Source organism: Aquila chrysaetos, chromosome Z (genome assembly GCF_900496995.4).
Source record: "Aquila chrysaetos chrysaetos chromosome Z, bAquChr1.4, whole genome shotgun sequence".
NCBI lineage: Eukaryota > Metazoa > Chordata > Aves > Accipitriformes > Accipitridae > Aquila > Aquila chrysaetos.
In genome coordinates, this window is record NC_044030.1 from 10,501,186 (window position 1) to 10,514,519 (window position 13,334).

General features: G+C 44.5%; 1 protein-coding gene across 7 annotated transcripts in view; it reads left to right on the forward strand.

Moving 5' to 3' along the window:
- Positions 1-13,334, forward strand: part of PALM2AKAP2 (PALM2 and AKAP2 fusion) — a 272,860-nt gene that overhangs the window by 243,807 nt on the left and 15,719 nt on the right. For all 7 annotated transcript variants that reach the window (XM_030003825.2, XM_030003827.2, XM_030003826.2 and 4 more), the window contains one exon: positions 4,676-7,067. In XM_030003825.2, coding sequence (XP_029859685.1) covers positions 4,676-7,067 — 2,392 coding nt within the window. The remainder of the gene's footprint in view (positions 1-4,675; positions 7,068-13,334) is intronic.

Sequence of the window (13,334 nt, forward strand, 5' to 3'; positions counted from 1 at the left end):
CATTCTTGTCCCTCCAGTGATGAGGAGGATCACCACATTTTTGGAGGTGGATGGGGTGGCAGCCACCCTTTGAGAGCCTCCCGTGGGAGGGATGGAGTGCACCAGCTGGCGTAAGATGGGAGCCATCACAGTGGTTTGGGCTGTCATTCCCATCTGGGATGAGGTGGGACGGTGGCACCTTTCTGAGCACCTCTTGTGTGGTAGTGAACATGAGCTATGAAGGATGGGTGCTAGCACCTTGTATGACTCTGCTTTTGCTTTTCTTGCTTTTCTTGCTGGTTAAGAACTGCAACACTTTGGTGTCATACCATTCTTTTGCAGAAAACAGCTTCTCTAAAGAAATACTTGCTGTTGCTAGCAAGAGTGGAACAATACCTATGTTGGCTAGGGGTTTTCTCGCTGTACAGGGTGGTCATCTGGAAGCACAGAGGTGCAGATGACTTCTATATCTTTGCAGTGCTTGGGACTGGCTCCATCTGTGATGCAGATGGTGACTGCATTCTTCAAAAGGATAAGCTGAATGAAAGCAGCCACTCTCATGAAGGTTTGCCAGAGTCAACCCCCCAGAAAATGCATCATTTGGTTCCTTCTCCTTTGCAAAGACACATCAGAAAGGTGGGCCAAGACAGTAGGTGAAGAGGGAGAAGATGATTGACATCAGCAGGGAGGTGTGGATTAGCCAGTCAACCATATGCAAATGTGATTTTAAGTTACACTATTATACTAAAACTGCTAGAGGCATGGCAGGCCCGAGAGTTAGATCCAAGAGCAGAAGGGAAAGGGTTGAGTTGAACAAAGCACTGGCTCAGTGATCAGGCAGTGGGAGGAGAAGCAGGTGCAGTACAGGACATCTCCAAAGGAAGATGAAACCTGAAGAAATGGAAAGTTGACAATGCTAATGATGCCAGGAGACCAACAGCATGAAAAGCTGTCCTGAAACTTGGCTGGAGTGATTGGTAGAAGCCCACAATGAGGAAATCATGTTTTAGATTTTTTAAACCATGAAATTTTTTTAGTTGTTTAATCTTCTGCCCCCCCCCCCCCCCCCCCCCCCCCCCCTTGCTTCAGAAGAATGTCAATGTGGCTCAGAAGGATTGCCTCCCACTTGTTGTCATAGGCATTTTGGATTGCATCAAACAAAGGAAGGCACTGGCAGTACATTTGCTGGGTATTGCTAGTAGCACACCCACATTTTTTCCCTTCTAAAAGAGTTGATTGCCCAAACACTTACACTTTTGTAAATGAAGAATTCAACCAAGGAGGAAATATGCTAATAATTCTCTAAGCTGCTAATAACTGCAGTTTACTAAAGTGCAACAGCATTGTAGAAATGACACTAATTACCCTGTTGCATCTTGACTTAAACAGAAATGAATGCACATTCAGAGACTGTGTAAATGTAACAGTAGCTTCTGGAAAATCTGGGTCTAGATGAGCACTGTATGGGAATCACTGTGAACATTGCTGACTACAATTAGGATTGAATGCCGCCCTTTTCCCATTTACAGGCCTTTGTAATGGGACAGGCTTTGAAAAGCCTCCTCCCTGTAGGTGGCAATACAAAGTTGTTGGTACATACTCATCACTGAGGAGCAAAAGCAGCCTCCAAGCAAGCTCACCTCCTTCTGCCAAACAGCTGAGGCAGGGGGTCTGTGTGCATCCCACCACCCTCCTCCCACCCGTGCTGTCGTCATCCCAGTGTGTGCCTTTTTCCTAGACCCAGCCAGTTATTCTGGACAGGCTCTGTGGCCTGGACTGTCTTGAAAAGCTTTGTTTTGTCAGCTGCTTCCATCCTTGTGATCTCAGTTATCTTCTTCAGGTAATTCATCAGTAGATTGACTTCTGCTCCTCACAGGAGTGTGTGGAGCATACTCTCATTGCTATGACCTCACAAAATTGTCCCCAGATTCTGCCAGAATGTGTTGAAGGAAAAACTGGGTGGTTTTTTTAATCTTATTTTTTCCTCCTCTAGCATTTCTCCCTGGCTTCTCTGCCCTGCTGGGAGCCCTTTTCCTTGCTCAGTTACTAATCCCGGGCAAAGAAAGGCTCCCTCCCATAAGTAGCAATGTTTCCTCATAGGTTTTACTGCATAATTGTCTGTTTTACTACATAATTACATGTGCCACACTAATTGCACAGACACATGCACTTTCAGAATTACATACTGTCATAAATGCATGCCCTGATTAGACAGTTATGTGTATATGCCTTAATTGTGAGCTATGGATTGCAGCTATGATGAGACGATGGGCTCTTACTCGTTAGGAAATTGGTAAAATACTGTGCCTGTGGTTCTGTTCCCTACTTGAATACCCAAACATCGTGTGATCTGAAATGGTTCATACATTAAAGCAGTGATGGAAGTAGACATGCTTTAGTGAATGGGGTCTCTGGGACAACCGGGGGCATATTCCCAGCTCCATGGCATGGAGATACTAGAAGCACAGAACTGGGGGGGCCTTCAGCTCTGGTTTGGCTTTGCAGGGAGATGTGTTTCAGTGGCTGGGGTGCATAGCTTCGTTACTTGATTTTCTGCATCCGTTGAAGATGTGTTCTTGCGGCTACAGAGGACATGTAGTTAGCTACCAATGTCACTAGCAGCTTTGATCTGTCTGATTAGAAGCAAATGTTAGCAGGAGTATGATGGCATACTCATGGTTTGTGTGAAAGGGGACAGCCAGCAGCCGTGCATTGACGTTTACGTCCCTTTGCACAGACTGCTCCAGGTAGCAACATTCCCTGTTTTGCACCAGCAAGTCAGGCAGGGGAGATTTAAACTCAAAATATCAGAAAGGTATTGCAGTCTTAGTCTTGTCACCTGACTACCTGTTATGTCATGAAACCTGAAGCTCTTCAGGCAAATCAAGAGCAATTCTTGCCCTTTCATGTTAAAAGAAAGTTTTTTCTTTCATTCCTGCTGTGCCCACTCAAAAAAGTAAGGACTTTGTTACTGGTTGTTCTGGATTTGTTTGCAAAGCATCTGATTTCTTGACTATATGCTTGGTAGGACTGAAGAAGAAACTGGCCACAGAAAGTGAAATGAAAGTAGAATGAGTGAAGTATGTCAAGTAAAATATATAGTCAAAAGCAGGTTGGTTGTCTGAATGTTTTTAAAGGTTTTTCCCAATGTTTAAGCACAATTAAGAAGAAAGTATCTAATGGCTGAAGCCAGCATTACCTTCAATTGTGTACAACTACATAATTACACCAAAAACTCTTTCAAAATGCTTTTAGAAAGAGTTCTTCTGGCTGGCTGGCCGTAATTCCTTAAGGTGTGTCAAATGCATTTTACTGCCTATATAAACCCAGAGGCAATGTGATTGTTCAGGTCACTGGTAAGTGCCGTTGTGCTCCTAGCTGATCATCTTCTGCTGCAGTGTGTATTAATAGCATGCAGGATAAGGGACAGCAAGGGTGGGGGTGAGTAGCAGACAATGGTGCCCTTGTTGGGTGGCCACTGAGTTCACAGCATTTGATCAGTGCCATTTGCTTCCCAAGCCCAGGCCTCACACATAGAAACACATGTGGAAAGGGAGCTGGAGACTTCAGATACCAAGTTTCTCTTTTAAAGTGTTAGTCAAATAGATGTGTCACTTTTGGTTTTCAGGAGTTAGGAAGAGTTAGCAAAAGTTAGCAAGTTCTTTTTGAAGAATAATGTTGAAAATGCCCTCTTCTTTTCTTTTGGTGTTTACTTTTTTTGCCTTTCAGCAGTAAAGAATTATTGAGAAATTCAATAACATGTTACCAGCTTAATGAGAAGTTCCTTCAGACTTTACTCACGGGAAGTTCACTAGGCTGTTTGACCAGTAAAATCTGTCCATACCAAAACATAAATAGTGTTTCTTTTAATACCCTCCTTGAGAGCAGAGACAACACATCAGGGAGAAATATGAATCCAGTGCATCTGCACTGCAGATCAAAGCCGTGGGAGGGAGGAGACCATGACTCTGGTGCCTGTCATGCTCCTTGTGGTGGTCTTCATGCCGTGGGAGTTGCAAACGCTTCCTGTCTCCCAGGTCCAGTTGCGTGTGGGTTTCCGTGTGGGCTGGAGAAAGACCCCGTGTCTTTCCAGCACCATGTAATTCTACCCTGCGTTTGATGACCAGGATTGATCCACTGAGAAATGAACATTCCCTGCTGTTGCCATGTCTTTTTTCCTAACCTGGGATGAATCACCAACTCTTCCTGCATGTTAGCATATGTTTCTGCAAAACGGGGGCAGTAATACTTTTCATCTGTAGAAGCATTATGAGATTTCCATTAGGCACAGAAAGCATTTTTAAAATACCAAGATGATAGGTGTTGTGTCCTGCATGTGCAAACCTTCAAAGAACCTAAACTGCCAAGTCATTAATAACTTGGAAATCCAAAGCTCATTTTTAGTGGCAAACCAGGACACAGGCATGCAATAATGACAAAGTAAGGATGGTAAGCAGATGGGAGATACTTAAATGAAAGTTTGTTGTTGGTTTAGTGCCTTGTCCAGCTTATGGTAAAGTAACTTTCTATCTTTTGTTTTGATGATGTGCCTTGCCTTCCCACACTCTGAGGGGCTGCTTTAATCTCAAGTTTAAGAAGTGCTAGGATTTGCTTTCCAGATGGTGTTTACTCTGAAAAAAAAAAAAAAAAATGTTGCTTTTTAGGACTTCATCATGGTTTTGTTCTCTCATTTTAGAAATCTTCCAGAATCCCTGAGGATGACATCAGGTTGAGAAAAAACAGAGACCAAAACTGTGCCAATTCCTTGGAGCCAGCTACTGTGCTTGCTACAAAGGAAGAGAAAATGGAAATTGAAGTTCCAGTTTCTGAACATAAAAGCATCACCACAGTGGCTTCACCACATCCTATAGACAATCCAACCCACTACTTTTCCCCTGCTGCCAGCCACAATGGACTTAAGGACAGGCACGAATCTCTGGACAGTGAAGTTGCTAAAGAGATCAGATACCTAGATGAAGTGCTGGAGGCAAATTGCTGTGATTCTGCTGCAGATAATACCTTTAATGGTACATCGTCCCCTGAACCAAGTGCAGTCTCCATTATGGATGGCTCGGGAGCATCTGTTAATGTCAATAATGATTCAGTACCCAGTGAAAGGGAAGAAAATGTAACTGACAAGCAGGCACCCTTGGTAGTTGAACCACGTGAAGGTAGCATAACAGATGAGACCCTGAAATCTAATGGCCATTCCTTGGGTGGACTGAAAGAAGACACTGGGGAGAGTCTGAAGGTGCCAGGAAGTCCCACTTCTTCAAACAGTTCTAGACGATCCTCTAAGGATGGAGAGACAACTCTTACAACCCTTAAGAAAGAGGCTAAGTTTGAACTACGAGCCTTTCATGAAGACAAAAAGCCCTCAAAGCTCTTTGACGATGAGGAAGAGAAGGAAAAATACAGGGTCCGCAAAGTGAGACCATCGGAGGAAATGATGGAACTTGAAAAGGAAAGAAGGGAACTCATTAAAAGCCAGGCTGTCAAGAAAAACCCCAACATTGCCACCAAATGGTGGAACCCTCCCCAAGAGAAGACCCTGGAGGATCAACTGGATGAAGAGCATCTGGAGTCCCACAAGAAGTACAAGGAGCGCAAGGAGAGACAGCAGCAGCAAGGTGTAACACCAACATCCCCCAAACAAGTCAGCTGCTCCTTTGTACCACCAGAGCCAGTCAATATCAAGAAAGAGGATATTGTCACAGAGCAAATTGATTTCTCAGCTGCCAGAAAGCAGTTCCAGCTGATGGAACATTCAGGTCCATCTCAGGGTCAGGCACCACCAAGACGGTCAGGAACACCCAAAATGTTCTCCATCAAACCCTTCTACAAAAGCCTCAATTCTCCGCATGTAGACAGGCCACTGTCCTCCATGACAAGACCCGTTTCAGTGTGTGGGCAAACAGGACAGCTTGAGGGTAACAATGCCACTGTTGTCAAAGCACAGAAGGTCTCCCGTACCTCAGAAGATGATACAAGTGCTCAGACTACCGCTGTTGACCCAGTAAGAGAATTACCATGCAGTGATAGCCCCAGAGCCGGACAGGCCTCAAAACTGTGGGCGGAGGATGGAGAATTCATGAGTGCGAGAGCTGTCTTCACAGTGGTGAAGGATGATGGACAGGGTGTGCTAGACCAGTTCCCAAAGTCAGGCAGTGCCTCTTCCCCTCCAGAGGAGCTTGACTCCGGTTTGGATGACTTGTCTGTCAGGTCTCAGGATACTACCGTCCTGGAGACCCTTTCCAATGACTTCAGCATGGATAACATCAGCGACAGTGGTGCCTCCAATGAGACCATGAGCGCCCTGCAGGAAAGCTCGCTGGCCGATTTCTCCCTGCCACAGACCCCTCAAGCCGACACTCCGGCTGAGTGCAGGGGCGAAGGCATCTCCAAGTCGTTCAGTGACCTGGGCTGTGACTCACCCTCCTCTGCTGGGGCAGACTCCATGCTGATTGATGACCAGCTGGCGTACCATGCTGGCCTGTTGGTTCAAAACGCCATCCAACAAGCCATAGCCGAGCAGGCGGATAAAGCAAACTGCAAGGAAGAAGAAATCCCAGCGGAGAAGGAGATCTCAGTCAAAGAGCAGCCAGCCACCACCGGGCCAGCTCCAGCCTCCAAGGAGCAGCAGAACCCAATGTTTGAGCCACCCCAGGTGTCTTCACCTGTTCAGGAAAAAAGGGACACCATACCAAAGACTTCAAAAGAGGAAGACTCAGAACTCAGGGAAGGGAAGAGTTTGCAGCAGTCGCCTGTGTACTCAGCCAACCAGCCGTTCCTTGTGGAGGAAAGTAGGCATGAAGTCAGCTATTTCAGCAAGTATTCAGAGGCCGCTGAGCTGAGGAGCACCGCCTCCATCCTGGCCACGCAGGAGCCTGAAGTGACTGTGGGCCCTTTCAAGTTACGGTCAAGGAAGCAGCGGACTTTGTCGATGATAGAAGAAGAGATCAGAGCTGCCCAGGAACGAGAAGAGGAGCTGAAGAGGCAGCGGCAAGGTCTGCAGGTGGCACCAAGTCATATTATGAAGAGCGCACCACCCATGCCCACCAGAACTATGTCTTACAAAACTGCACCAGGTAAGAGCCCAAAGCGTCGGAGGAGAAGTGAAATGTGACTGAAGGGTCAGGTCAGATTCAGTTTTATGTCATTTCTGAATGAATAAGTTGTTTTGCAGGGGGTTGGGAGGGTTGTCATGACTTCATCTGCCTGGAAACTGCAGGCAGGAGGAGGGCATGGGACAACACAAATTTCAGTCTGTGAGCATGCCTGTGGGCATTTTTGTTTTTTCCCAAATGTAGCGTAGAAGTAACTTACTTACCCTGCTGATCGTCATTAGGAAACCCTGTGCTCTGTTCATCCTCTGCCACGTTGTGGCATGACTTGTCTACCCACTGAAATTTAGGATTTTCACAAGGAAGGACAGCAGTGGTTTTTTGCAGCTCTGTGGCTATCTGAAAGACAAACATACAAAGCCTTTTTTAACAGGCTTACTGTTCTCTTGCACTTCATTAAGAAAGTGCAAAGGTAGTGGAGATGTACAGATTTGGGGATTTTGCATTGGATTTCTTTTTGTGTGTGTTTTGCTTTCTGTTTTCAGGTATTTCTTCCTCTTCTTAATGAACTTTGTCTAGTAAAAAGATCTCCAGAGCTGTGAGTTGCCATGTATTTCAGCTGGTGTCATTCACTAATGGATGAGACAGGCATCACAAACAAAATGCTCAATAGATTTAGTAGAAGTCCTCCTCTGACTGATCAGCTTCTGGGTCCTTGTGGTGGCATTCACAGCAGTTGCAGCATATCTTGCTCCTCCTTCCCCTTTTCAAAAAATAAAATCAAGCACTCATGCCTTGTTAATACAACATAAAGAAGGAAATCTTAAAAAAAAAAAATAGAAACATGCCAGGCTTGTTTCTGTGTGGTGATTTTTATGAGTGTAGACCTACATATGCTTTGCAAGTACTTAGAAGTTTTTATTAACAGTGATCATTGTGAAGAAGTATTAATTTTACCCAGAGTAGTTAAATTCCATCCTTATTTCCACTGGTGTAAATCTGAGCCAACGATGCTTCAAAAAATTGTGCAGCATGATCCTTTTCCTTTGAAAGTCATGGCAAACTTGAGTAAGGTCTGGATTTAGTCCATTACCCAGTCTGATTGTGAACTTGGAGTGTTATGCAGCACATAAATAGCTAATTCTTGGTTTTGTTTCTTCTGCAAAGAGGATGATTTTAACCTGTGTTTCTTGCCAAAAAATGCAGCAGATGTCAATAATTTATTTGAAGTGCTATTGTTATTACTCCCATAGAACAGCATTTTTGATAGGGAGTCTCCATAAACTGAGGTGTTTTGAGCCTGACAAGTTGTGAGAGACAGGGCACCATAGACCTCAGCTAGGAGAACTCGTATAAAGGTGTGCTCAAGACCGCTTTCAAAAACAGCATCATCTGTAGCTGCAAGTGCTCAAAATGAGGCTGATAATGGTTGGTTTTTACTCACAAGTGATGTTGGAAGGGCTGCTGACACTAATGCTTGTTTTAACGGAGCATCTGGGAAAACAGTGTACTTCTGCTTGTTCTTATTTCTCTACACAACAAGGCATTTACTTTGTGTCTGATGTAAAAATGTTCATTGTGAATTACATTCTAGTGAGAATGATAAACTTATATTTATAATGAATCATTCCAGACAGTTTCCTTTAAATGTCCAACTGCTGTATGTTCAAAAAAGGAAATTGGGATCTATTAGCCAGTGACTCAAGCTACTGCAATTTGCAGCTGGTGACAAGGCAAAGAATTAATTTCTAGGAAAAGATGAATATGTGGCAATGTGTAAGGATGTCATTGATCAAAAAAACCACAAAGAGCATTGCCAAAGTCACTCTTAAGTCTGCTACTTCTGGTGTTTTCTAAACAGCAGATGTGCTCAGCAGAGCTCTCAGCTGGTGGAAATTAGCTCGGCACCCTTAGCGTTGCAGGATGCATACCCTTAGCTCATCTCATCCTTGCTGTCCCTTTAGCCAGCTGTGTTGCAGTTAAAGCTTGCAGGCATCCTTAAAAGTAGGGAGAAGGGATACCATGCAGTCTCTTGGAAGATTTCAGCAACGTTCCTTTTATTTTAATACTTACAGCTTGTTTTCAATATTTACAAAAACGGAGGCAAAAGCTAATTCAGCAGAAGCAACAAAATCTAGCTGTAAAGCTTCATTGCAGCCACTTACAGAGGTGATTTACAGAGCAGAAAAGAATATCTACTTGTGGTAGGCACAGTAAGGAATATGCTGTAGAACATGTCTGATACTGTAATCCAAATATCTAGTTTCACATAGAAGAATAATAGTAATAGTAATAGCAGTAGTAGTAACAAGAAGAAGAAGAAGAAACAGAGGTACTTTTGTCACCAAATTGCCTTTGCCAAAGAAAGAATTGGCACTCTTCTTTTAACATCAAGATACCTCAGCAGAAAGGGATTAGGGGGTCAAGTCTAAATTTGAAAAATCTCTTGCTAATCCATAAGTAAGCAAGTGTAAACTCACCAGAACTCTTTTGAGGAGGTGCAGTAATTAACTTAAATAGCAATGACCTACCTATCAGGTTGCTTTTTTGTGGTGGACTGGGCAGAGTAGCTTTACTAGGACTCCTGGTGGTCCCTAGTTATTTATTACTCCCACTTCACTTCTTTGAACCATTGTTATGTTGATAACAGAAACACAAACCTCAAAAAAGGACTGGAGGGAACTGAATTGCTACTTTGACTGAGGTGTGGAAGATTAACACAATTCGTGTGGGTGTATGTGTGAAATAACTGCTAATTACTTTAGATAGCAAACAGGCTGTTTTTACTACCCTGACATACAACTTTCATACAACTGATGGTAACACTAAACTTGGTGTCTGCCAACCACCCAGCCGAAGCCAACGTGGTTCCTAGTAATAAATGTCTGTACTGCTAGTAAGTATCCTTTAAAGTTGTTTGGGATGATTTGAAGCAGCTTTTTAACCCATCTCAGATCACTGGAACAAGACACAGAGTAATTTCAGTGGAACAATGACTATGTGTTGTGTGCACACAGGACAAGACCTTCTCCAGGGTACACCTGGACAGGTGAAGGGCAGAACCTATGCAAACTCCTTTCCCAAAAAGTTGGGCTTCCTGCATGAGGAACCCCAAGAAAGAAAAAAAAAAAAAAATGCTTGAGCATGGCTAAATGGAGAGTCACTGTGGATCCCCAAATATTTGTGGAGCTGTATTTAAGTTTGAACATTTCCTGTGTTGTTTTGCTGCAGCACCTGCTGCCCTTGGTGAGGGGTTGAGCAGCTGCACAGCAGGCCAGTGGTTTTCTCCTACAATGTGTGGTCGGTACACCATCCCTCCTGGGCAGACCAACTGGGGCTGTTTGACAGTTTATTCGAACAGGATGATGAGTGTGTGACACGAGAGGATCCAGCATACATTTGGTGGTGTAATTCCCACGTTCCTTTTATTAGGAGTACTTAGACTGTGGAGAACTTGTGTCTAACTTCCTGTAGTGCCTGGCTCAAGTAATCCTGTTCATCAAAGGAGGTGTCAAAATCACTACATGAGGGGTCTTGGTTCAGTGAAGGCTTTTCTGTTGGAGAGAAAGCCTTTGTGAATATTTGCTGTCTTATGACAAGGCATGAGGAAATCCCTGACATGAGAAGCCATGCCTGGGAGAAGCTTTCCTGAAGCTGCCACATCTGCCTTTTTGGTGTTTGTCACCAAAGCATTGCCAGGTGAGGCAGAAGGCACGCTGCATTCCCTGCACCCATCTGCAGGCGCTTAGAGCCAGCTGCACACACGTCTGGGAGAGCTGCCCACCAAGCAGGCATCTTCTGTTGTCTTCAGCTGATGAACCAGATGAGAGAATTTCAGTGAATGGCAGAAGTGCAGGGCAGGAGTTGCAGTTTAGAGATGCAAGTGATCATGAACCTTTAAATTTCAGGTAACTTCCCTTCAAAAGGTGGGGGGGGGGGTGGGGGGAGCTGTTGTATTCTTTCTTCTCTTGCTTCTTCTCCTGAGTGACAGCTCTGGAGGGTAGGCATCTGCCAGAGGAGCCACTTCAGCCTGAAAATCATTTTCCACTTTCTTTTTCACTGGTAAATACCTACACTAAGGAAACTTCTCAGGTTCAACCGCAGCCTGAAGATATTTTTTGTATGGTGGGAGGAGAAGCAGAAACTTTGGGGTAAAATATTTTTAATATTTGTGGCCATTGCAAAATTTTTAATGCCCTGTATACATGTAAAGAATAAGGATCAGGTATAATACATATGCATGAATGCCTTTTTGAAATGAGAATTTTGAGCAAGGCTACAGCAGAAATTAAGCCTCTGAGTTTACAGAAGATACTGTTTCCTTAAGCCTTCATAATCACCAGTATGAAAAAAGCGAAGTTCAACATTCTTTTCAAGGATTCCTGTGGAGTGCTCATCACTCATCCCCTGAACACCTCCAGGAGTGCCTTAACAGCATACTAACCCAGCTCATTTGCCATTTGCTCTCTTATTCCTTCCCTAGCGGAGAATGTGTATGAAGTGAGAGGATCTTCAAGACGTTAGTTTTTTAATGTTTGCTTGTTTGTGTGTTTGCATATTCATGTTGCTTTACCTGGTGTTCAAGAAGACCAACGAAGCCCACCTTTCACCTGGAGTGGTAATGAGGCTCCACATTACCAGAGGGACTTTTTTTTACGTATTTCAACTATCCCTGACTCCAGCACAGACTAGTCTCCTAAAACAATGTCTTGCTGTAATACCTTATTAGTTTTCTCTGCTGTGCAGTGTCTTAAAAAATGCCAACAGCATCGGTAAAATAGTTGCTCTTACTTCTGTGAAGCCCTATTCTTCCCATCTCCTTTGTACCTTAGTTAACACTATATGGTGGCCCTTGGTACCTGCCGGTTCTTTAGTCATGGCTCAGACCCTTGTCCCAGGGCCTCACCTTGGTCACTCTGTCATCTTGATATTGCAGCAAATCAGCTGAGCATCCTTCCTCAGCTTGCAGCAAGTGCTTGAACACCCGTCAGGCTCCACAGGGTGGATAAATCACCATTCCAACCCCTCTTGCTCCCCAGAGCTGTGCAGAGGTTTTGGTTAGAAGAAAGCTAATTTGTCCCCAGCTTTTACACATCTTTGATTTTGCAGAGAGGGGTCAGGCGATGTCTTGCAGCCACCAGACTGGGACACAGCAGCAGCTGCCCCTTCCCTGAGCTTTCCCTTCCCCTCCCCAGGGCTGAGAAAGGGCCTTCTCCATAGGAGCATCTCCCGCCTGCCCCAAATAGCACAAGAGGCAGGAAATTAAGAGAAATCAAATTCCAGGAGCTTCCTACTAGATTGCTGAAGCCAGAGAGTGGAGGGAGCCATCACCAGAACTGAAGCCACAGAACATTTTTGGAGTCCCTGTGAAAGAGGAAAAAAAAGCATCACAAATCTTTACCTACGCATTTACTATCGCCTGTACTCGATAGCTTGCAACAGCTCTAAAGATGACCTCAGAGGACTACCTTCCCCTGGAGAGGAAGACACTGCTGATAACCACTGTTAACTTGCAAGTGTGACCATCAGGCTGCAGTTTTTGCTGGTATCCCTCAAGTGTGACCCTGTTTCCATTCGAGTCAGAGCACAGGTACTTTATTACTCAGCTTGCAAATTTGGGCAAGGACCACCAGCAGTGTCTGTGCATCAGGTGTGGGCATGGGACTGTGGAAGTAGAAAGTGCCTGTGATCATCATGTCTCATGATGATTTTATGCTGAATGACTCTTCTGCCTGAGAACTGTACCTTATCTGGATGAAAATCTGCCAGAAGAAAATTAACCCAGCAACAATTCTAACACAGTCCAAACTGGCAGAATAGTTCTACAATGGATTGAAGCTCTGCATGAGGTTCACGGAGTTTTTCTGTGGTTGTTCTGAGAGCCCTGAAGCCTCAGACACCCCATCATCTAACCACAACCTCGCTGATGGCTGTGCTGGTTGCTTGCCTTTCTGACACAGTTGGCACTGGTAGAATCTCTCTCTTCCACCTGCCTACCTATTCTCACAAAATTTTTAGGAACTTACTCTTCTGTGAAAAGTAGTTGAAATGATGCTGTGAATTCCTGAGTTTTTAGTGGAATTCACTTACACAGAGAAAATGGTTATATAAGCATAATTCATTGTGGATACAAACCAACAAACCACTGTTCCCTTGTGGGCAAATCTCCTTATAACCTTGGCTTCTCTGTTTGTGAAAAGGGAACAGTGACACTGTTCATGGTGACACTGCCCAGCATGCGCAGAAGAGTTGCGTGTTGCTGCACATATCCAGGGAGGATGGATCTGCTTG